Source organism: Monodon monoceros, unplaced genomic scaffold (genome assembly GCF_005190385.1).
Source record: "Monodon monoceros isolate NGI ecotype Baffin Bay Population unplaced genomic scaffold, NGI_Narwhal_1 Super_Scaffold_6, whole genome shotgun sequence".
Classification (NCBI taxonomy): domain Eukaryota; kingdom Metazoa; phylum Chordata; class Mammalia; order Artiodactyla; family Monodontidae; genus Monodon; species Monodon monoceros.
Genome location: NW_021703783.1, coordinates 1247505 through 1272621, shown reverse-complemented (window position 1 = coordinate 1272621; position 25117 = coordinate 1247505). Strand labels below are relative to the sequence as shown.

Here is a 25117-nt window from a genome sequence, read left to right as displayed (position 1 = left end):
CGGCCCCTTCCCGCTGGGAATAGTGGGGAGGGGAGATGGAAAGGCTCCCAGCCATCAGTGGGTGCGCCCTGACTTCCCGTGATGACGCAGTGCCCGTAGGTCACACGGGCCGGACTAGGGCCTGGGACTTAGTGCCGGGTGTCTTTCTGGTAAGAATCCACTTGGGCAGGGCTGCCACGTCTCCGGGGTTCAGGATGGAGGGCTGGGTTTCAGTTATGACTTTGCATGGAAAGATTTAGAGGTCTTGGGGATGGATGAAAGGTAAAAGGAGATGTTAGTTCTGTCAGTGCCTGAGCCCTTAAGTCCAAGGGCACTTGAGAGGAGGCGCCCGAGCCCAGTGCAGCTGCAGAGCCAGGCAGGGCTCCCAAGGCCGAGGTGTCCGCTTTCCGGGTGACCGGGTGAGAGGCTGGGCTTGGGGGGCCCCGCTGGGCTGCTGTCACAGACGCTCAGTCAGGGCCGAGGGGCCAGGGGGCGGGGGGCCTGGGGGAGCTGAACTCGCCCACACCACGCTGCTGGCAACCGGCAGAGCTGAGATTCAGATCCAGGTGCCCCGAATCCAAATCCACGGTCCACGCGGCCTGCTCCCCGTGAGCCCAGAGTATAGAAGAGAACGCACTGGAGGATGTCTAGAGGATGCCACCCAGCCCGGCTGGGACACACGGGGACCCGACCTGGGCCTGAACAGCCAGCCCACAGTGGGCTTCTCCACGTTGCAGAGTTGTTTCGTGCCTGAGTGGTTTCTTTGCACCTTCTCTTCCCCAGCAGTAGCCCCGAAATTTACCATAAGGTGATGGATGGAGAGCCTGAAATTGGGGGTGAGCAACAGAGCCGGAGACACCCTGGGCTTAGCCGTCACCAACCTGGGAGGGTGACAGGCTGACTTTGAGGTCTGGCTCAGTTGAGCTGAGGTGCTCTTGCCCTGGGGGGGTGACCACAAGGGCCAGGTGATGGGAACGAAGCTGCCAGCCTGGGGCTGAGTGTCGCTTTGCCGAGCAGGTGGGGACAGGGTGGGAGGGAGGAGGCCGTGTGGGAGGAGGTCTAAAAGAACCAGCTTCCTAAAAACGCTTAGGGTGACTTCGGAGTGGATCAGCATAGAATGTTCCTGACAGACTCAGACTCCGTAGCCAGACTCTCTGGTCTGACCCCATCCTACCCCAAGCCATGTGACTCTGGGCAAGTTGACATCTCACTTTCTGTGCCTCGGCTTCCCCGTGTAGAAGCGGGGTGATAACTGTCCACCCCTCCGGAGTGTGGGTAGTGTGGTCAGAGCAGGGCCTGGCCTGGGGCGCGCTCTCGGTCAGCGTCAGCTCCTGGCCGTCCCCCCGGCCAGCATCCCATCTTCACCACGCGTCCTCGGCCAGCTCAAGGGGCATCATGGCCTGTTGGAAAAGTTGAGTCAGAAGCTCTGGTTCGGACCTGGCTCTGCTGTTGGCCAGCTCGGGTCTGAGACAGGTGGTTTTATTTTCTGTGTCTGTCCAGCTGGGGGGCTGGGCAGTGTACTGCAGGCCGTCTTCTGGACACCAAGGCACACGCAGACAACGGCAGTGTCTGTGGGGCACGCTGGGTGAGTGGACCCCTAGCTCTGCCCTTGGGGCCGAGGGCATCTGTAGCCGGGAGGCCCTGGACTGGAGAATCACCGCTTCCTTCCAGGCCCCGAGCTGCCCTGATGACACAGGTCTGGGGCCGTCCGTGCCAGAGGAGTGGACAGTGGACTCGGTGGGCACAGGTATGGGTTCTGGTCCTGGCTGGTCAGTGCCTGATGTGGGTCTCGGGAACGTTCCTCAGGCTGTCTGGGCCTTGGGAGTTTGGACCAGACCATCTCCAAGGCCTCTTCCTGTTTCAGGATTCGTTAGCTTTGTGAGTGCAGGTTTCCCTGGAGATGGAGGTGGTCCCTGTCTCCAGGAATGGCCATCCTCCTTCTCTACCTCCTCCTGTGAGGCTCCACAGACTAGGGTGGAAACGTGGCCGTGTTGGGAGGTGGGGAGCTGGGGCTGGAAGGGCATGAACCGGGCCCTTCCTCTGAAGCCCCCTTCTCTGGCCTTTAATTCAGGGTGCAGGGTGGAAGGGCTGTTATCACAGTTGCTCATTTTTCTCTCGAGAATATGTCTGCCCTGATATTTTGGTGCAGAAAATCCGGGCACAAGGACCTCCCTGATTGCTGGGGGCCGGGGGCGAACCTTGGCTTATCCCCTCCAGCGCCCGGCACAACCCACGGGCAAGTCAGGAGGCCCTGGGACACAGGCCACCTCATCGCAGGCAGGGCCTCCGCAGACTGAAGAGGCTCTGGGCCCCTGCGTGGAGCTGCCGTCCCCTGCGTGCACGACACACGCTGCCGTGCTCCTGGGCGTCCGGAGCCCCTGGCCACCTTCCGGCTCTTTGCAAGCAGAGAATAAGGAGGAAGAAAAAACAGACTCGAAATTTAAAGTTAAAAGATTGAAAATCCTATCTCCAGATGTCATTGAAACGTCTTCGAGTCGAGTCTCTGCCTTGAATCCCAGGGGGCCCCCCTCTCCCCCGCCAAGCTCTGTCGGGCCCCGGTGCGGGCCGCTGGGGGTGGCGAGCCCTGGCTGGAGCAGGCCTCAATCTTTCAAAGCAGCCCTGAGCACACATGAGGGAAAATGAAGTCCAGGGCAAATCTAAATAAATAAAAGAAGGGAAAAAAGTTTTAGAAACCTGTGTTTACTCTGGCACGCGCCTGGCCTCCACTGCGTTTGACATATTAGGGAAAATGTTGGCGGGGCCCATTAGAAGCACTTAACAAGGCATATGTTCCTTTTCAGGATACAAGGGGCTTGGAATGTATTGTTTAAACAAGATTCGACGAATCTTTGATTCCGTTTTGAAACATCTATCTGTGTATGTTTGTCTCACTGGTGCTTCCGTGGCATTAACTTCCTTAACTCCCTTCCCAGGCCATTTGAAATCATTATTTTACTGACTATTTTTGCCAACTGTGTGGCCTTAGCGATCTATATTCCCTTTCCAGAGGACGACTCCAACGCCACCAACTCCAACCTGGTAAGTGCACTGTTGCATCTGCATTTCCGAGTCAGCGGAGGCCTGAGCTTGGATCACGCGGATTCAAGCTGGAACGCGTTTGATGGTTCAAAAGCCAGCCGAGCTTGGATCCCGAGGGCTCTAGCTCTTTATTCAAATGGGCACCTGTCTTATGTCAGCCTGTTTTGACAGATACTGTTGCAGTCAGGTGGTTGTGAGCAGGGCGCACGTGAGTGTGAGCTCTGGGCGGCGGCCTGGGGGTGCTCAGCACACCTGCAGCCTTGCAGAGCAGGTGTTTGCGGGAGCGAGTGTGCCTTGTGGATCCTCCATCGTGTTTGTTTCCAGGGCCTTCGTTCCGCTGGTGACGTTTGCTCAGGTGACATGTGGGATCGGTGCACGGGAAGTAATTTCTAGGAAGCTTTTAGGAAAGTTTGCTTTTGCAGCCGAGATGTACTATTTAGTTAGAAAGGTTTTCGTTCTTGGGAAAGGCGGCTTTCCATCTGGTTGGTGGGGAGGCCGGTGCTGGCAGTGTCGGGTTAGAATGTGTCCATGGAAAAAGTGTGGAGGGTGTTTACTTTGGGCTGAGCGTGAAGTCATCACAAAGGCCTTTGCGCCGTCTGGGCATGGGAGGAGAGCCTTGGAATGCAGCTGGCAGAGCCGGACGCCCCAGGATGCCTCGGCTGCAGGCTTGGGGGGAAGCCCTGCCCCTCTCCTCTCCCCTACCAGGACACTAAAGCTTCTCACGTGACCCCCAAAAAGCACATCTTCCGCCGTCATTGGCTGCTTCCTCTGGTGACACGGGACTGTCTGGTGATAGTTTCTGGAAGAAGCAGGAGGGAACCGGGCCGCCTTCTGCTGTCACCGGCTTCTTGTGATGTCACGGGAGAGTCAGTTCTTCTGCTTTTTGGCCTTTGACATTTTTTTTTGGCCCCGTCAGGCAGTCCGTCCGATGCCCGTTTAGACTTCACGGCCGTCGCCTGGTTGTCACAGTGAGCCTGGGTTGCACGTGGGGTCAGGCTCCGGAGCCGGCCCTCAGGCCTAGTGATGACACGGCAACCAGAGCACCGGCCCAATCCACGCGGCCTGCTGAGGCGTGACCTTGTCTCTTAACAGGCAGGACCTCTTTGCTGTGTCAAAAGAAATACAAGAGGGGTGTCCCAAAGGGCCCCTAGCAAAGCAGGAGCCTCTTCCAGTGGTGCTACTTCTGCTCCGAGTGTCACCGCCCCCCCCCCCGGTCCTCCCCAGAACCCTGTGGCTGCGCACTTAGAAAAACAATCTGGGGCGTTTGGAAGCCAGTGATGCTTTGGGTCAGCTCTGGCCCAAGGCACCGAGGCGGAGGCTGTCATCTTAGCCCCAGAGACGGCCCCTCACCTCGAGTCCGGGAGGATGAGAAGGGCCACCAGGGGCTGTACAGGTGGGCGCGCTGGGTGACCGAGGGCCGCTGGTCCCACCCCTCCGGGCTGGAGAGCAGGGTGTCACTGGATGCCCTCCGGGCTGGAGGCGAGGGGCTGTGGTCTTTAAAACACCCCACAGAGTGATGGATGAGTTCTGAAACTAGGCGGGGGTGATGGTTGCACAACTCTGGACTTTTACTGAAGATCGCAGGTCATACACTCACAACGGGCGGGTTTCCTGGTGCGTAAATTGTACCAGTAAAGCTGCTCTGAATAAAGGGTACAGTACCGGCAGCACCAGCCCAGGCCCGTCCAGGCTGCCCCGCTGGTCGCTCTAACGTCTTCCCCAATGAGGGCGAGGCCACACAGTGCAGGGAGGGCAATGGGGGGCAGTCAGGACTTGGGGGACCTCATACTAGGAATGCGGGCCGCACAGGAGAGCATGGGGGCTTGAAGGGGGTTCCAGTTGCTAAGGCAGCTGCCGCCTCTCTCAAGCCACGGGTTGGGCGGTAACAGTAAATTAAGGAAGCATGCTCGGAAGATGGAGGGTTTCCTCCGTCCTAAACACACACAGACACACACACACATACCTACACACACATATACACAGACACAGAGACACACATACATGTACACAGACACATACAGGCACGCACATATACACAGAAACAGAGACACACATATATGTACAAAGACACAGACACAGACACACACAGACACACACACACATACACATATACACAGACACAGAGACACACATATACGTACACACACACATATACACAGACACAGAAACACACATGTGTGTACACAGACACACATATACACAGAGACACATACACACATGTACACAGACGCACACACACATAGACACATACACACATAGACACATACAGACATACACAGACATATACAGACACACACACACACACGACACACACATATATACACAGATACAGACACACAGGCACACACAGACACAGAGACACACACATGTACACAGACACACACATAGACACAGACACGCACACAAAAACATACACGGACACACCCACAGATACACATATATACAGATAAACAGATGCACTTGCCTCATTCTGCCAGCTCTGCCCCTGAACTTCCTCTGGTGGATGCATGTGTACATGCAAGTATAATATTTTAATCTTTCAGAGGAAGGGTCTGCATTGCCTCTGCTGGGTCTGTTCTGCCCTCTCCTTGGCACCTTGCTCCCGTTCCCTGGGCTGGTGGCTTCGTCCTGGGGCCTCTCTAGGGCCACTGTGTTATGGGGCCGAGGGGACAGACTGCCCTTGGCGTGGTGCATCCAATGGCCATGCCCCTTCCTTCCAGGAGGGCCTTGGACTTGGCTCGTGCAGGCAGCAGTTACCCCAGCACGTGAGGTCCCCAGGTACAGGCATCCCTGGTGGCTCCTGGAGCTGTGGGTTTGGGGACGCCCTGAAGATCTCAGGGCCCTTCTCGAGGGTGCCCCCGGTCTCACTGGTTCTTGTTTCCTCGGTGACACTCCTGTGTCTCGTCTTGGGATCTTTGGAACAGCCCCACCCAGAAGACTCCTCTGGGGTCTTTCAGACTTGACTGTGCCCTGACCTTTGCCCCTGGACCTCAGGAGCCACAGTCCAACTCCCGTTCTGTGCATGCCACGAAGTCGTAGCTTCCCTGGGACATGGTGGGCCACCGACCAGACGGCCAAGGGTGTTAGAAACCCCCTCACACAAACAGCCAAGCAACACCCACGTTGGCTGACGGGCCAGGACCAACCAACACGAGTGTCGTGATCTGGACCTGCCCCTTCCTCCTCCTCATGGTGGCGTTTTCTGTGGTCAGAGGCCCCTTTGCAAAACTTTCACCAAAACTGTGGCTTTGGGACACAGCTATTCTTTAGTCTCTTGCTGCCTCTCTTCCCATTTCCCCTGTGCCTTCTAGCTTCTTTTCCCGCATCTAGGGGAACTTTGTACCAGGGCTCTGTCCTGCCCGTCTCAGTTTCTGCTCTCTCCCTCGGTGAGCTCAGCTACTCCTGCAGCTTTTCATTCACTTTCTACGTAAATCGTTCCCAGACTTATGGCTCCAGCTCCAAGCTGTTTCCAAAGGCTTGGATCAGCATCTCCTACATGAGCGAGGCCCGTGGACCAGTGACTCCTGACCCCGCTTGGTTATTATAAAAGCCTGGAGAGCTTGAAATACACCGACTGCAACGTTTTGGAAGATCTGACTCAGATTTAGTAGTTCTGCGGCACGGCCCAGGAATATGCATTTTTAAAATTCCTTGTGGTGGGGGTGATGGGGGTCACGAGGCACCATCAGCTAGGAGAAAGACTTCAGGGGAAAGGTCACACTTAAGGGGCAGGGAATGAGGGGGACAGTTTGCGGTTACGTGAGGAGCCCGTGGAAGATGCAGGAGACATTGGACAGGACAGGTGCGGGTCAGGACTCCCGGAGACAGTTCGCGCTGGAGGGAGGGGGAGGGGGGATGGGCAGAAGGAGCCCCGGGCCTGGCTCTGCACCTGCGGCAGGTGCAGAGGGAGAGGCGGGGCCTGTGCGGGGTGGGTGGATGGGGAGGGGCGAGAGTGGGAGAGAAACTGAGGAGACAGAGTCTTTGAAGGTCAAGGAACAGAGATCTAAACACATGGGGGGGGGGGCTGGGCCATGGTTCATCCTTGCCTTTCTGGCAGCTCAAGGCCGGCTGTGCAGAGAGCGGGCTCTGGGCTCTGGGTGGAGGAGGGGCCGCCGGTCCTGTCTGCAGCCCCGGGGGCCCTGAAGCAGGGGGTGCAGGCGGCTCTTTGTTGAGCTTTGAGGACTGAGACACTCCTGCCAAAATGTTCTTGTCGTGCCAGAACGCGGCCCCCGAATCACGTAAGGGCCCCTGCAATGAGGCTTGAGGATTCTCCCATGACTCTCATAGCTTTTTTAAAACAAGAAATTGCGGTTCCAGCGTCCTGCTCTGAGGAGGGGACGATGCTGCACCTACAGCAGAGGCCCTAGGACCTCAGTGCCTCCGGATCACCTGGGTGGGGGCTACAATGCAGAGTCCCAGGCCCCACCTGCGGAGCCCAGGCTGGGAGCCCAGCGGAGTGGGCGCCCAAGAGTCGGTGTGCTTAATACGCTCCCCCTGGTGCGCCTGCTGCCGGGGATCGCAGGCTGCTCTTGGGGAAAAGCGACCAGCACGTTGGCTGTCCTGTGAGTAGGTCCCTGTCAGTCCTCTCCCCGGCTCTCTCTAGATCCAGACAGAGAGAGGGAACACATCGGCTCCCCAGAGGTTTCCCCTCCGTGGGGTTCAAGAATAATCTGTTTAGCAAAGACACTCGCAGTCAAGGAGGAGAAGGTCCCCTCATACCCCACGGGGCCACAGCCGCCTCCCGCTGGCTCACGGCTCCGTTCTCTCCATCCCGTTCCTGCTCCACTGGCTGAGTACAATCCCCGTTGTTTTCCTAGCACTTTACTTTCTCCTCTTTCCAGGAGATGAAAAGTGTTCCAGTATGGATTTTTTTTAAGTCTTTTTCTCATGATTTAAGTAAAAGTCTGGTTGTTTTATGCTCCATCTAACATACACTGTCGCACCCAAATCCATCAACTTTGTTATCTTTTCCTGGTGCTAGTGGAGCAGAGGGAAACGTGAACTGGCCCATGACACGACGGCTCTCGCTGCATCGTTCACAGTCTCGTTACTGGCAGGGCCCACCTGGCACGCAGAGCATCTGGTGTAAATCGCGCCGTGAACCCTCCTCTGGTAGCCGCTGCCCTGCCGGTAAATTGGATGATGTGTCTTGAGCCCTGGTGCCAGCAGGGCAGACTCATCGCGTATGGAAAACTCCCAGCTGCCTGCAAACCCTGAAGTCCGCGCAGACTGGGCTTGGGCTGGAATATTAAGAGAACATATTTGGCATTTGACCTTGTGCAGAGAACAGGGCTGTGTACTTTCTGGAGCCAGAGCCAGGCCATACCCGGAGGTGGGGGGAGGAGGAGGGGCCAGAGAAGGAGTCATGGGGGGCCGGGCGTGGGGTGCTGCAGGGGGCTCGTCAGAGGGGCCCCCCAAGTGCCGGGGAGAAGGCTGGGGTGTCGGGTTTCCCATTTAGGTTGTGAAATGGGGACAGCCGAGGCTGGGTGGGCGGGTCACGAGTTAAGGCCCGTGGGCCCTTAGAGCAGTGCCATACAGGCTGCATGCGCCGCCCGCCCGGAGAGCTTGCAGCCGGAAACCGGGGGCCTCCGTCCTGTCCTGGAGAGGTCACCCCGGGCCCTTCGGGAGAGCTTTTGTGGGCAAGGAGACCCAGAGGCTGTTGTTTCTGGACTCCTCGCCTGGGAGAGGGACATCTGGGCTGCCCAGCCCCGTGGTCTCACTGCACAGGGGGGAAGCAGAGAGGCCTCGTGGTTAGAGAAGGGGCCCCGAGGGACAGCCCTGGTGGCCTGAGGGGCCAACCCCCCCCCCCCCCCCCCCCCCCCCCCGGGGCCCACCCCCCCCCCCCGCCCCCCCCCACACACAGAGTGACTGCATCTGGAACAACCCTATGTCCCTCCCGGTCAGCTCAGGGGCCGGCCATGCCCGAGCCTCTGGGGTCCCTGTGGGGTCCCCTTCCAGGTCGTGCTGGGCTGAGGTCGACCCGAGGGTCCGCGTTTAGGGCGCCCGAGCCCCTGGATGGGTTGGGCCGAGTGCTTGGGGAGCAAGCAGGGATGCGGGCTCTGGCCCTCGTCCTCCTGCCGTGAGCTGGGTGTTCCTTCATTGTGGGGTTTGCTCGAGGGTGAGACGAGTCACACTCATGGCAGACCAGAGTCGGGGCCGCTCTCGCGACCCCGCATCACAGCCAGTCCCGCCAGTGCCGCGCGTGGGCCTCGGGAAGGTGCTTCACTGAGGGACCCCCCTGCCCCCACCGAGGGTCCACGGAGCGGCTCTGGGTGGGACGTGGGCGTAAGGTGTGACCTGTAAGCCATTCTCGGGCCGGGCTTGCGGGCGCTGGCCTGGGAGGCGAGGCCTGGACTGGGGGCCTCCCACCGGTCCCTGAACCTTTCTGTTTGTCACTCTTCCGGCAGGTGGGGCCTGGAAACCTGCCTAGTCATAATAATTACCTTTGCCAAGTGGCCACCAGGAGCCAGTGCTTTGCAAACACGGTTTCTAATCCCCACAAGAGTAAATGATCATATGTTCTTACTTGTTTTCTTGAGGGTGGAGCATTCATCCCTGCCTCCCCTCCCCGCCGCCCCGATGCTGCCCTGGCCCCGGTGACTTTGGCCAGGCACATGCCAGGCTCTTGATAAATATTTGTTGAGTGAGTGGATGGGGGAGTGGACAGACCCAGCCAGATGGTGTCCCTTTAGTTCAGAGGAGCAAAGTGACTGAGGAGTGAGGGCCAAGTGTCACATGAACTCATGTGTGAGGGGGTGGTGGCCCCTGCCCTGTTGCCTGGAACGTCGTGCGGGGCTGCTGTGAGCATGGGATGGGGAGGGGAAGACACTTCGAAGATTAAACACCCTGCCTGGGTCGACATTAACTGGTATTTTTAAAAAAAGCAACTTGGTTCTGTTGCACAATCAATTTGGTACACGCTTGCTGGGTAACCAGAGTTACACAGATGACGGTGCTGTGGAGCTTGAAGCCTCTAACTCAGAGATAATGGGCCCTGTTTATGCCTTTGCTCCACGTGCAGACACCCCAGTGCTGTGTGTGTCTTAGTCATTTGAGCATCACGAGGGCCCTACGAGACCTTCCTGTTGTCCCATTTCACAGACGAGGATACTGATGCTCAGAGAAGGGAGACGATGTGCCTGGAAACGCAGAAGCTGTGCTGTGGATGCAGGCGTGTGTCCCTAACCGTCAGGCGACAGCTGCCTCGCGGTCTGCTCATGTACCAGGGCTCCCTGGACCGGGCAGGGGGGTGCCACCTTTCCCCACCCCGTCACAGATGGCGCCTGCTTGGAACCACCCACAGCAGAGATTTGCCCCGGGGACCGGCGTCCTCAGAACAGAGGACGGGCAGCGTGGCAAGGCCCGTGCGGCGGCAGGGTGGCCGCACCGGGGACCAGGCGTCTCCGATGGGTGGGGGCTCCCCCTCCCAAAAGGTTTCAGAGGGAGAGGCACCGCCTGCTCCGCACTTGCCCCCGGACAGGGCTTTGAAGTCTAAGTATGTGTCGCCTCTGGTTCCATTTTATCCATTTGTTTTCATCTGGGGGGAAACGTTCCATATACACAACATATATACATTCACGCTCTGTGTCGTGGAACCCCTTTCCTGCACCAAGCTCCTTTTAATTTAAGTATGTTGGAGGAAAGCCTTTCTCGAAGATCAAATCCAAATCTCTGGATCCTTTGAAGGACATTCCGAGCATGTTGCACCCTTTCTCGGGACGGTGCCGCCCTTAGACACCCCAAGCGTTGAGCCTGCTGTGAAGCCGTCGGGAGGGCGGAGGATGCTCCGGGTCCCAGAGCTGGGGTCTGGAGGGGCCCTGCGTGATTCCCAGGGACCCCGAGTGCTGCGGGTGCCTGGCGCTGGGTCAGCAGACGCTTCCAGTGTGGGCGGAGGGAGGAGAGAGTGGACTGAGCGGGTCACTGCAAACAAAGCGCGTTCGCGGTGATTTCTGCATCTGAGAACATAGATCTCGGCTTCTCGGGAGCCCTTCCCCTCTCTATTCCCTTTGTTCTTACTGGTTTCTGCGTGACTGAAGTTGTTAGGTCTGCCATCCAACTAGTAATAATAGTAACGTCCCCTCTGTACTGCAGACAGCGTTCGGAGTCAGTGTTAACTCGCCTGGTCCTCTCGATGCCCCGTGGAGACCCCGGGACTGTTAGAGCCACTCCGTCTTAGAGAGGAGGAGAATGAGGCCCAGAGACGTGAATTAACTCGCCCCAGGCCGCACAGCTACGAGGCGGTGGAGCTGGGGTTCCAGCCCAGGTGTGTGGCTCCCGAGCCTTAAGGCCCTGCGGCCCCCCAAGGCCTACACCCAGCGTGTGTGTGACAGACGTGGGGTCTCTTCACCAGTGACCCCAGGGGTGTTGTGTCTGTGGGTCGGCGGGGGCAGCCCTGGGCCGTCCAGGACGCGCAGGAGGTGGGAAGCAGGGGCTGCGATGCCCGCAGCACAGGCAGGTGTGACGGGGCTGCACTGGGGTCACCGGCCCGCATCCCGGCTCCATCGCAAGCAGGCTTGTCGCTTTGCTTTCCGGCCTCAAGGCTTCTCGGCTGTGAACCAAAGGTGGTACCTCTCACAGCGCAGTGGGGGCTGGGCCCAGAGGAGAAGCTGGAAATGCCAGCAGCCACGGGTGGAGCTGAGTCCTCACGGTGACGGTCGCCCCTGTTGTCATGGGAACAGACAGATACGCTCTGCCTCGCACATTGGCCCCTTTCCTGGCATCTTCTCCTGTGAACTTTCCCTCGGCCTCCTCTCAAGGTGGCGTAGGGATGCTAGCGAGCTCAGAGCCACGCTCCAGGTTTAGTTCCTGCCCTTTCCAGACTGGATGCAGCAGGGCGGCCACAGCCTGCGGAGCCGAGAGTGGCAGGAGGGGGGACCCTCCCCACACGTGGGACCCCTCGTGGGCCACTGGTCCAGGTCCCCGGCGCGGCAGGGGCGGCTGCAGGGATCCCTGTGCCTGGCCCTGCCTCCCGCCCGGCCTCCTCAAACACACGGAACCATCGCGAACGCGGGCTTGTCCGTCCACGCTCTGGGCCCGTGGGCAGGGTCAGAACGGGCCCATCTCTGAGTCCTTGGGAGCAGGGTGAGGCCTGGAGAGTAAGGGGTAGGGTTAGGCCTGGCCACAGGGGCCGGAGGGGCTGCACGGGCTTCTGCAGATCCTTTCAGGGGCTGGACTCACCCCGGTCAGGCCCTGCGGGCGCTGGTGGGACGGGTGGGCCTTACGGAGAAAGGCGAAGGGGCCAGAGGTGGCTCCCGGTCCACCCCCGTCCCCTGCCAGGCCACCCAAGAGCAGGTGAACGAGAGGCCCGCACAGGCTGGCGGGGGCGGGGGATAATCAGTGCGCAAAATTGTTGCTAGGAATCCACCACAAAGAAGGAGAATCAGGGCCACCCTTGGTGTCCCCCGTGCTCCTCTCAGATGGCATACTGGGGGGAACTTTAGAGGACTTTGGGGAGAAGAGTTTTTTTTTTTTTTTTTTTTTTTTTGCGGTACGCGGGCCTCTCACTGCTGTGGCCTCTCCCGTTGCGGAGCACAGGCTCCGGACGCGCAGGCTCAGCGGCCATGGCTCACGGGCCCAGCCGCTCCGCGGCATGTGGGATCTTCCCGGCCCGGGACACGAACCCGCGTCCCCTGCATCGGCAGGCGGATTTCCAACCACTGCGCCACCAGGGAAGCCCAGGGGAGAAGAGTTTAACGTGGGGTTCCTGGCTTTTGCGGGTGTGAGGCCGACTAGTTATGCCCGAGGGGATGCTTGTCCCAAACTTACTCTGACTTCCCATCCCCCCGCCCCTCCTCCAGCAGGATGTGCTACTTATATGCTGCAAGTGTGTCTTCGCTTTAAAGTTGCCTGAAGACATCTGACTGTAAATCTGTAATCGCTGGTGTGGTAGTGTTTGAGGATGATGGCCGTGGTGAGCTGGTGGGCCGGTCCACCCAAACGCAGATGAGCTGAGGCCTGCGGTTGCCCGTGGTCAGCGCCGGGTGGTCAGCGCCGGCTGGGCTCACGAGGCAGAAACGTTCATGCACAAGTGTAGGGAAAGCGGAGCTAAGACGCCGGGGAAAGTGCGGGGCTAAATGTAGGATTCTGAGATTCTAGTATGATTAGTGAAGGCCCTAGAGGCAGTGATTCGTGTGAACTGGAGGGTGGAAAAGTGATGGAAAAGGTTTTCCTGGGAGAAGTTGCTCTCGAGTGAAGCCCAAAGCCTGCGGGGGAATTGGCTAGACCTACGGTCGGAGTAACGAGATCCCAGGTCGGAACAACAGCAGTAGGATTCCTTGCAGAAGGTACGGCTTTGACATATAAACATGGGTTCCCAAAGGTCAGTCTAAGACCGTCCTTGGCGTGATCAGCATTCGTTCCCCAACAGTTCCTTACTGGGCACCTGCTGCGTGTAAGACGCAGCTGTGCTTAAGACAGACGCCCTCGAGAGGCATCATTCTAAGGGCGAGAGGTACTGGCGTCTAATTAAAAAATGAATTGTTCGGTTATAATTGGCCTCTAAAATATTTATGTTCGGGTGTGACTACGTTTGTTTTAAGTAAATATTTTGCTAACGCTACTGAAAGAACAAAACCCAAACTTAGGATCACTCGATTGCATGGAAGGGGGGAGCTGTATCATAGAGTCTCTTAAACTGTGATGAAAAAATGTTTTCGGGTCGATGGTGGGATTGGTAATCCTGCCGAAGCGGCCCCTAGATGATGAAACTTGAGGCTTGCTGAATCAAAGGGCTTAAGAGTGAGGAGAAAGGGTTAGATGTGGCCACTTGAAGGAAGGTCACACCGGTCCTCAGGTACAAGGAGAGGATTCTGGGAGGACAGAACTGGGCTGACTGCCCACCTCTCTGCCACTTTGTGAGGTCTGTTCAGCAGGAAACTCAATTATACACAAAGGTTCCTGCGTTTAAAGTGTGTTTTCCTGTCGGGAAGATGCAGCCTGATGTCATTTCTTGCCTCTCAGGACGATTTGAAATCCTCAGTTGCCAAAGTCCTCTTTTTCTCCCTGTAGCCCCCATTTTTAGTAAAGCTTGTTCATTTTGGTAAAAAAAAATTTTTTATAGTCATTTTTATCCTTCTGGAATCAGGAGGGTTTTCTGCGTGAATAATTTTTTTTCTTTTCCTTTTCTCCAATGTAGGCATCTTGGGTTTGGCCTCTTGGAGAGAAATAATAAAATTCTTTGTTTACTCTGGTGGCCTTTGCTTATGTTAGAGCTGTTTTATCTCAGACATTTGTGATTCTATAAATCAAATCAGCTTTTCTTAAACGTGCGGATCCCTTAGATTCGACCGACATCTCTTGGTTACGTTTCCAGTGACAACGCACCTTGTACTGTCGGTTTATTCATTTTTTTGCACGCTCATTTATTGTTTTATCCTTTGCTCACTCAACTACCATCTGTGGACACGCCAGGCAGCGGGCAGGGGCCTCGGGTCACGGAGCCGTTGTGGGGAGTCGCTGGGTGGGCTTCGTGGCTATAAACACCCAGTGTTGCAGAGCATGGGGTTTGGACGCAGCTGTGGGTTTCCCTGCGATTGTGTTTCTTGCCTGGATTTTCCCAGTGGGCCCTGCCCGGTGGCCCCGTGCCTGGAGCAGCTGCCAGTGGGGACCAGATGCGCTGCCCTTGCAGCTTCCCAGCCTCCCGAGCCACGGTTTCCACTTGCTACTCGGCGAGAACTGTGCTGAACTTACGGGTGGGCTTCCCGAGAGGAGCATCGTCTCATCGGAGAGGATGCTTCTAGAAGCCCTTTGAAAACCGTGAGGCCTTATTCAGATGGAAGGTGTCATTGTTTTGATAACCCGGTGCCTCTGAATTCTGCCGTCGGCTGGTGACAAAGGAGAGAGGGTGTGCAGTTACCCCGAGGCTCTGTCACTGCTCGGGTACCATGGGTGTGCGGAACGGGGACCAGGCGGAGCAGGGAAGGCCGAGCAGGGCCCCCGCCCTTGAGGGGTTTAGGATCTGATTCAGGGGACTCCACGAGAGCATCACATAAAGCCATGAGAGGTGGGGGTCGGGGTGCTTCAGAGCCTCTCCAGCCCTTTCTTGCTCCAAAATTCTAGTCATTGTCAGGAATCGTCAGAATCAGAATCACCTTGTTGCGATCATCGTTAGTAAAATAAGTGTTTGCTAAGTAGCTGTGTCAGGCAGGGGGCGCGGGGGCTGGTGGGGAGGCAGGATTTCGTGCGAAAAGATAACCAAGGGCACAGGATCCCTTACCCAGGGTGGAGGTCGTTGGGAAGGGCAGGGTCCAGACAGACGCAGAGCCGTCTGGAAAGCCCTTCCACGTTTCTGCTCATTGATGGGGTTTAATTATCCGTTGTCCCATCAAGCTTGAAGAGATGGCTTTCTGCTCTCAACCCCGCGTCTTGTTTACCTGCTGGTGGGGAGAGCGTCACGAGACCCCATCCTGTGCCCCTCGTCCCCGTTGCCTCCTTTTTCAGAGGCGTTTTGTGGTGATTTGCATGTGACTTTTCAGGCCCTGAATCTTTCACGGTAAAGGTCTAAGGGTTCACGGGACCCACGTAGGGCCAGGTGTTGGGGGACGCGGGGGGCGGGGGGAGGGCGACCAGAGTCCACCCAGACGTGGGCAGAGGGCAGACGGGTCCCCTGGGACCAAGGCACATTCATGTCACTGGAGGTCCCGTCAGCACACCCACCCCGTCTTCCCGTCTCCACGTCGACACGATTCAGTCTTAAGAACCAGGATGGCATCTGGGGAAACGAGCACAGGTCGTGGAGACAGGGTGGCCCCAAAGACGCTGAGATCCTCTTGCTTAGTGTTTCAGAAGCTCCAAAGGAATTGAGCCGTTTAGGCTAAATTTCAGAAGAGGGGGCCGACCAGAGAGGAGGGGCAGATGGCAGCAGGGTGCCGCAGGGGAGAAGGTAAAGGTAAACCTGCCGTCGCCTGGCTCCTTCCAGGTGGTGCCTCCGTCCCGCGTGAAGTGCATCTGACGTGAGGCTTACCGGCAGCTTCCTCGGGTAACCTTGGGGCGTGAAATGCCAAATCCGGCACAGCAGACCCTTGGCTTTATTGTATTGGTGTCGGGGCTTCACCAAAGTTATGTGCTATTAAACGCTTCCTGGGGACGGTTGCTTCTTTGTGGCGAGTGTTAGATCATTTCCATTGACTCGTCGTGGAGAGAAGGCCGGAAGGTGAGATGGTGGAGGGAAAAGTGGAAGGAGGCTCAGGATTCCCGGGAGGAGCGGGGGCGGGGGCAGAGAGAGGAGAGAAAGCACGTCTCTGGACAGAGGAATCTAGAAGGAAATCATGAAAGCACCGTGGCCAGATTGGCAGGAGACAAGATGTGAATTACAAAGTGAAGGGAGACTTCCGCTGCCTTCCCAGGACTTTGGGGGATGTCTTTGGGTAATTAAACAGGCAGCAGGTTTTCTCCCAGGAGAATCATTTTGAAAAATTCACCCTGAGCACACAGGTTTCTGTGTTCTTGACTCCCAGTCCTTGGATTACCAGTATCGGTCATGCGGGGTCCCCTTGGAAAGCGACGTGCCGTCAGCACATCTGGGAACAGTTCGGAGGATGCTGGACGTGGGGATACATTTGTGCAACTTCTGGGGCTTTTTTATTGTTTGTGTGTTCACACGTGCGTGCGCACACACACACACACACTTATATAAAACCTGTCAAATCTTTCAAAACTCTCTGAAGGAATTAGCATTATAAAATCTTAAAGGCGTCTCTGAAGGGCCTTTAGAGCAGCGAGGGAGCAGGGAAACAGCCCACATACATCACTTTGCAGATGACCTGAGAAGTCTCGGGTAAACCCCTCGTGAAACGAACTCCCTCCTGCCTGACAGCCTCTTTGGAAGCATCAGCTCTGCCTTCATATTAAAATATTCCATCGAAAGGACCTGCCATGGAGACACTGATCCTGCTTATGGGCAAGGAGCGCCGGAACGCGAGTGTCTTCCAGCCGCTGCTCGTGTGTTGGCTCCGCCGTTCCCACTGGCGTGTTTAACCAGAGTCTCTGCTGCCCAGGGCTCTGGTATTACTGTCCCTGCATCCTGAGCCACATCTTCCTTTAATCAGGCTGATGACGGCCACCACTCTTATAATTCTGGAGCAGGTGACCCATGCCAGGAACCCTAACCGTGACAGCGAGTCCACAGCTCTGCAGTTTCCAGCTCTAGTTTGCAAACAGGGAAGCAGGTTTAGAGGCGAGGTGACGTAGCCAGGGCCACACAGGGAGGATGCGGGGGTTTGCACTGCGCTCCGTGTGACTCTGAGTGCTCGTTCTTTCCAGTGTGCGGAGTGATTGCCCCCACGTCCACCCCAGATATGTCCCTAAAGGGGCCCAAGGAGAAGAGGGCGTGTGTTTCTGAGCCCAGCGGTGAGGCTCCCCTCCCTCGGCCCTTGGGGGCCCCCCATCTGGACCAACCCTGAAATTTGCTCTTGGCCTTTCCAGGGGAGATACCACAGGGGACTGGCTTTTTCCCGGGTTCTCTGGGCAATGATGCCTTGCATCTGGGAAGATGTGTTCTTGGCGGCCACCTGAGCGTGGCAGAAATCTTGCCAGGTGTCATTTGGGCCTTACTCGGAATAAACTTGGAAAGTGATGAGTTTGCTGGACCCAAAGGGTGTTTGAATGTCTGAGACCGAGGAAGAAAGGGCAACTCTGACCCGTCTTGGTACCGTGTGCTTTGTTCTCCCTTTGGAAATGCTCGGATAAACGCACGTGTTCAGATGCCTGCCGGGCCGGTACGCATCCGTTCCAGGCTCCCAGCCGAAGAGAGGAGAGACAGGCCTGGCGAGCAGCACGGAACGTCACAGTCCTTTCTCTTGGACGCACTTAAAAAGCCCGCGACCCATTTAACGTTTCCATCGCAAGAGTTACCTCTGCTGACGGTGTTTGGAAAGCAGGCGTCTAGGAAAAGCCCAGCTGTAGGAATCTTCTAGGAGCAGAGAGTAGGCTGCTGCCTTTTCTGGTTTTCAACAATCCCTTAATTTTCCTGACCGTTTATGAACTGTCCACCACAGCAGAAAGTTTCTGAGATCAGGACTGCTCTGGGGGAAGAGACAGTGGCCTGAGATGCCCAGGGAGAGGCTGGCATCAGCTGAGGGCAGCAGGCGGGGCCTAGACGTGGGAGCCCAGCCCCACAGTGTGTGTGTGGGTCCAGGCTGGGGCAGACCCCAGAACAGGGGCACGTGGGTACTGCCAGTGGCTCAGGGATCCCGAGAGCAGGCAGCGTTGAAGGAACCAGCCCAGCCTTATGCGTCACAGAGGCCATGGGGAGGATCCAGGCTGCGGGGGCGTCTGGGCCACAGAGACCACATGGCAGGAGCAGGGACCCAGCAAGGAGGATGGGCAGCAGAGAGCTGTGCTGACGGAATCTGGCCGGAGGGAGAGAAATGAGCCAGCAGCCTCTGCGTCAGCCGGGGGGGCCCCATGTGGCAGGGGGGCTGGTGGTCAGCCCTGGGTGTGGCTGCCTGGAGCTTGCAGGTTGAGTCAGAGTCCGGGTGCAGTGTAAGAGTGAAGCCGAGCAGGGCGGGGGCTTGACCCGGGTCTCCAGAGGAGCCCCTGCTTGGAAGCAGACGCGTTAATGGTCACTGACGGACCGCAGGACTCAAGGAGTAAGAGTGTCCCCCCCCCAACCCCCAGCCCCCTGGGGTCCGAGCAGAGGATGAGGAGGAAGAGCCTGTTTCCATGGTGACGTCCACGCTGGGCTCCCAGGCCACAGGGCGGCCGTGGCGACAGTCACGCATTCCCCTCCTCTAGAAAGTTCGGTGGCTTTAAAATAGGTAAGGCTCACGTCATTGTCTCTGTGGGTTCTGACGGAAAGGTGTTTGGTGGAGGACGTGTGTGGGGCCGCGTGCCGTGAAGGCTTATTTATGTTGGTGTTTTAAAGACAGTGGCACAGGGCTTCCCTGGTGGCGCAGCGGTTGAGAGCCCGCCTGCCGATGCAGGGGACACGGGTTCGTGCCCCGGTCCGGGAAGATCCCACGTGCCGCGGAGCGGCTGGGCCCGTGAGCCATGGCCGCTGAGCCTGCGCGTCCGGAGCCTGTGCTCCGCAACGGGAGAGGCCGCAACAGTGAGAGGCCCGCGTGCCGCAAAAAAAAAAAAAAAAAAAAGTTTCACCGGCAAGTTTGGGTTTTCAGTTTGCTTCTGCTTCTCTCCTTCTCACGGGGGACTGTCTCTACGCTCCTGTTTCCTTGAGCTCTTCACAATGACTTTCATTGCCGACGGTGTACTTTGAGTTCGCCTCTTGGGAGGGTGACCTGGGAGCTGCACTGGTAAATGTTCCCCCTGGCAGGTGCCGAGAGCCTGAGGCCGCCGCGCCTTGGGGTCCCGCGAGCATCCTTTGTGTTGGTGTGCCTCTCACGCTTGAGTGCACTGTTGGTCTGTCTTGGATGGCTGTGTGGAGGGGTGAGTAACCGTCACGGATTCCATTGGGTTCCATTGGGCTCGTGGGCTTTGTTCAGAGCAGACTCTACCGGTCGTGCGGGAGGAATAGAGGTTTATGGATCACTGGAGCTAAAAGAAAACTGGAAGGTCGTCAACTTGAATTCCCTGACTTTGTAAGGAAACGGAGGCTAAGTAAGATTTTGCTCAGGTCTAAGTAACATTGGAGTCACCTGTGCTATAGCCAGTGTTCTGTGTGCACACTCCTGGCTGGCCGGTGGTGGCCAGGAAGCGGGTTTGGGGGTGGCCGGGACGGGGGCCGGCCGTGTCTGCAGACTGAGCTGTGCTCGCCACTCACGGGTGGTCACGCAGGTTTGAGTAGCAGCAGCAAAACCAGACTTTCCCTATTCAGAAGCAACTCTGGGTAGAGGAGTCCCCGGCTTTGGACTCTGCTCCCATCACATCCCTTTCGGGGTCCGGGTCGGGGTCTGGCCGGGAGGCCCGTACATCCCAGCTCTCATCAGGGTGACAGGTGGGCCGGGCTCAGAGCCGGTTTGCAGAAACGTCTCAGTGAAGAAGGGAGATTTATACCTTGTCTTGGCCTCCTTCACGGTGAGGGGGCTGCAGGAAGGTGGGGGTGACACCAGCCCACTGAGGAGGACACATTAGGCTCGTTCCCTCCACCCCACATACGTCGGCCGGGGACCCCCGGGCATCTGCCCTCACTCGCGGTGGCTGAGCCAGAGCACAGGCAGAGGCCGTTTCAGCAGCTCGTTACCTCCATGTGTCCCGCACTCGTGTCTCCTTGAGGGCCCGATCCGCCCAGTGGACCACGGACCACCAGCCTCTCTGGGCGGCTCCTAAGCCCTCATGTTTCTAGTTGGAGCTCAGTATCTTGTCTCAAATTGAGTGATGGTCCCTGAGCTTGAGAACATCATCGGAGGCTCTGTCCCCTTTCAGCCTCCTCCCCATCGACCATGTGTGCATATGGTGAGGGCTGTTCGTACAAGAGAGGGAGGGCGTGCCTGATGACAGATGACTGCTGTCACCCGGTATCTGTTTTCCCATCGTCCATTGCCGGCGTCTTCCGCTGGCTCAGGACGGCCGGGAGTCCAGGGCCCAGCCTCCCTCGTGGTTAGTGGGGGGCAGTGGTGGCTAATTTCTGGCGACCGGGGTGCCAGCGGAAGTGGGTGTGCCCGCCCCTCCCTGCCCACCTTCCTGCAGGGTTGAACACAGCCCTGGCGATGAGACACTTTGGGTACTGCTGGCCAAAGCATCGCCTTGAGGGTGGGGTGACCATGAGAGGTGCCTGGGCGCCGGCGCTGGTGGGCACGGGGCTGTCACTCCGACCTCCCCCCAACCTCCCCCCTCTCCCCTGGGAGCTGATAAACCACTCACGAGGTTATTTTGGTCTCTGTCACTACGGTGCAATTTATACCTCAGGTTATTCCTTGCTTCTTGGGAACTTTGGTTCTGAAGAAAACAAAAGATAGCGGTTGGATAAGAAGGCCAAGGTCAGGTGACGTGAAAAGCTGCTCGCCAGAACCCGGGAGCGGAGAAAGCACGAAGTTTCTCCCTTCTCTTGCGTCCCAGCTCCCATGTGGGACCCGTGTGCCTCTAGGGGAGGGCGGTCAGTCCTGCTGGCGCTGGGTCCCACGGCCCTTCGTGTTGGGTGATTTGAGCGCTGTCATCCGCCCAGATTCTCCCAGCCCTGGGAAGTGTGACCGATTAACCCCGGGAGGAAGATGAAGGCGCAAGGGGTCAGTTCCGGAAAAACCAGTTTGGGGGTCCGGCCACCTAGCCTGGTCAACGTGGCCCAGACCAGCAGAGCAAAGGGCAGAAGCAGCCTCATTCCTCGTCTAACTTTCATCGTAAGTTTTCACGTCTGGTGCGTCATTGGAGCGCTCGGCCCCCTTTCACCCGGCCTGTGTCTGTTGGTCCTGAGACAGCCTTTGGCCATTTGCCTGACGGACGGGCCCTTAGTCCTAAGAGTCACGAACACCGGCATCGTGGTGGAGAAGCGCTCTGCTCGCGTTCGTCTCCGTTGCAGCTTGGAGGCTCCTTTTAAAGAAATTGTGGTGAAACATACCCAACGTAAAATTTACCATTTTACCCCTTTTGCAGCGTACGTACGGTTTGGGGGCTGTAAGCACGTCCACACTGTCATGTAACGCTCACCACTGTCATCCCCGGGACTTTGTCACCTTCCCAGAAGGAGCCTCTGTGCCCCGTGAGCACTCATTGCCCCCACCTCCCCTTAGGCCTGGCCCCCACCCTCCTGCTGCCCGTCTCTGACTCTGGCTCCTCTGGTCCCTCCCCATGGAATCACGCGGTGTTCTTCCGTGGCTGGAGGCCCCTCGCCTAGAGCGGGAGAAGGTGGGTGGGCTCCGTGCCAGGAAGGACCAGGGACTGGGTTCTCTGGGGATGTGAAGACTCCAAGCTGTGACTCTGCGCCTCCCTCCGGGGCAGGGCGGGGCGGCAGCCCTGTGCTGGAGTGCCCTCCCCCATCTCATCCTCTCATTTGCCTTCTGGGACGGGGGTGGGGGAAGGGCCTGGTGCGCGCCTTCTTCGCGTGCAGGCGTGGTCCATGAGTAAGACGGTTGGAACGTGCTTGGCAAAACACGAGCTATTCACTATCTCAGAAGAGCTTACTGATCACGGGGTCCCTCCGAGGTCCACAAGCTCAGCCGCCCTCTCAGCATCCTGGATGGTCCCTGCCTCCCCAAATGCTGGGTGGAAGTCCTTTTAAATTCAAGAAAAAAGGAAGACTCTGCCTTTCCCCCAGGGATGCTCCTGAGGCCTCTTCTCTGGCCAGGGACGTTTCCCACGTAAAACCCCACAACAGGCCTCCCCAGAGGGCTTTCCTGTAGATTCTCCGTTTGGGAATCTTGGTTCTTCCTGACAACTGGAGGCTTAGCTGTGACAGGCCCGACCGAACAGACCAAACAGCCAAGCAGTCCTCCTGGCAGAGGCTGCGACTGGGGGCCGGAGACGGGGGTGGACGGGGCGGGGGTGCAGGACATGTCTCGGGGACACCGGCCACATCGGGGCAGCGAGGAGTTGGTGGGGGGTGGTCAGCATGGCCGTGACAGACTCCAGGAAGGACACGGATTTCCCAGCCGGGAGCCCGGGTTTGGGTCTGGAGTTGGCATTTCCTGTTACAGCTGCAATGCCCTGGGATCCGCCAGGCACAGGGGACCGTGGGCAGGGGTCACAGAGGGTCCCCTGGGCTCACAGGCAGGAGAAGTGGAAGCCAGCAGACCCCGCTCCCTGGGGCCTCCGTTCCCCTCACCCCGAGGGCGGGGTGTCTCATCCAGAGTCTAGCTCAGTCTGTGCTCTTTCCTCGCGGGAGAGTTTGCTTTGCAATTATTCATTAATCCGTAAAGATGTGTTTTATGCGCTCTCCCGAGTAGATGTGATGTTTTATAAAAATAGAATAAAGCGATTTGGTAATGAGGGAAAAACACAGTCGTTTAGAAATTGTGATTGAATGCTCTCTTCCCAAACCACGCTAAAATCACGGTGAAGGAATCTTTAAAAAATGCATAAACCACAGAGATAAAATGAATGGAAAAGAAGACAACAGCAACCATATATGTGTGTGTATACATACACGTGTATATTTGAGGGCTAGGTTCTCGTTTGTTCACTTTTTGTGTTTGAAATATTCTTTGATGACATATTGGGCCTGGGAGTCTTTGCCATGGTCCTTAACAGCCATACGGCTGAGCCCAGCCCTGCGTGTTATGGGGCTTTGCCTCTTTGAAGATTTTGCAGAGGCTTCCCTGGTCCTCTAGTTTCCGTTATGTTTTCCAGCCCCAGTGAAGTTGATGGTGATCAACACACAGACCCTTGACCAGGTCTTTCTCCATGGACGCATCACAGTTGTATGTGATCGCACACGCATTGGCTAAGCTTGGCTCTGGAAGGTGAGGGCATCTTCGGCGCCTCTTTTAAAGCAGTGTTAATGTCGACAGCACCCTAGAACCAAAGCCTTCCTGGACCACGGTGGTGGGTTAAGGTTGGAGCTGAATCCAGAGCTCACCGGAGAGACCCTGCCTCTGTGCAACCCAGCGGCACCAGGCAGAGATGGGGGGAGGGTTGTCCTCTGTTGAAGACCAAGGGGGTGCTCTCTGGATGGGGGCATGGCTGGCACAACCCAGAGCAGGATGGCGGGGGGACGACGGGGCTGAGACGCCCCAGCTGTCTTCCCACTTGTTCTCACAGCACAGCCCCTAGGCCTGTACTCTCTAGGCTGGAGATCTGAACATCCCCCAGCATCCTTCAGGCTGGCAGAGCAGACTAGCCTGGAGAAGAAAGCGCTGAGGACATGTCAGAGTCCACCCAGCAGAACAACTCAGCTGCAGCCCCTCTAGCTGACAAGTCCCACTCAGTACTCCTATCAGTTTTCTGTTGTTTCGCTCTTAAATATGACCAGTCAATGAAGGACACCCAACTATTTGAGGAAGTCCCTTAAAATGAAAATAGAAACCAAAACAAACAAGGATGCGTATTTAAAACAGAATATGAAAGAAGAAACCTTAAAGAAAACCTCAAACCACCACCACCAACATTCTTTTCTGTCTTTAAAGAGATGAGAGAAGAGAAGATGATAATTCCCTGAAACGGAAACTGATTTCTGTGAAAAAGGAACATTCAAGAAACAAAAAGGAATTCTTGGAAATTAAAGATGTTGTAGCTGAGGGCTATGAATCATTGGAAAACAAAATTAATGAATCACCAGGAAAGCAGGGCAAAAAATTAGAGCTGGAAATTAGGAGGAAAAAAAATATGACAATGAGACAACCAGTCCAGGAAGTCCAGCATCTAAATGCTGGGGGTTCCAGAAAGAGATAAGTGAATAAACAGCGGCAGGTAACCCTCATGGAGGCAGTTCCAGGACCCTTCCTACAACTAAAGGGCAGTAGTTTCCAGGCCGCAGGGCTCACGGAGTGCCCACATGAATGGGCACAACACTGTGAACATTTCAGAAAAGTGGGGACAGTTGGACAATCTTAAAAGTTTCTGGAGAGAAAAAAATATATTACAAAGGATCAGGAATCAGCCTGGCTTCAGGTATTTTAACATGAGAAGCAAGAAGGCTGGAGCAGTGCCCTCAAAATTCTGAAGGAACAGGATTTCCAGTTGGAAATTTTATACCCAGCCAAACTATCACTCAAGCAACAAGTAGAACAGAGACATTTTCAGATGAGTAAAAAAATCTCAACAATAACAACAACAAAAACAACTAAAAGGAAAACCCCAAACCAAAACCAAGTTAGCTCCCATGCAGGGAAGCTACCAGAGGAAGTTCTCCACCATGAGGCGGGAGCAAACCAAGGGAAATGTAGGATTTAGGAAACACCGGATCCAGCACAGGAGAAAGGCAAAGAGCATCTATGAAAGGGGACCCTTTCTAGTCATCATGATGCAGAACAGGACGCTGATCCCAGTTAAATTACGAGGCTGAGGAGGCTGGGGGAGGGTGAGAGAGAGAAATTCTCACTTCCCATGGTGGGAAAGAAGGTAAAACTTGGTAAGAAGTTATATATAAGCCTGTGATTTAAAAACATGGAATTAACCACCCAATATACAGCTAAAGAATTGAAAGTATTTGTTAGGGAGGAGGAAACGGGGCAGTCAGGAAGAGAACTGTGCATTTGTTTGCCTTTGTTTTGCCGTGAGCCTCTGAGAACTATTTGGCTTGTTAAACTATGTGGATGGATAAGAGATGAAAATGAAA

At 56.6% G+C, this 25117-nt stretch overlaps 1 protein-coding gene across 1 annotated transcript in view; it reads left to right on the top strand.

Moving 5' to 3' along the window:
- The window catches only part of CACNA1C (calcium voltage-gated channel subunit alpha1 C), a 465580-nt gene that overhangs the window by 48362 nt on the left and 392101 nt on the right, over positions 1 to 25117 (top strand). The window contains 1 exon segment of the mRNA XM_029204130.1: positions 2913 to 3018. Coding sequence (XP_029059963.1) covers positions 2913 to 3018 — 106 coding nt within the window.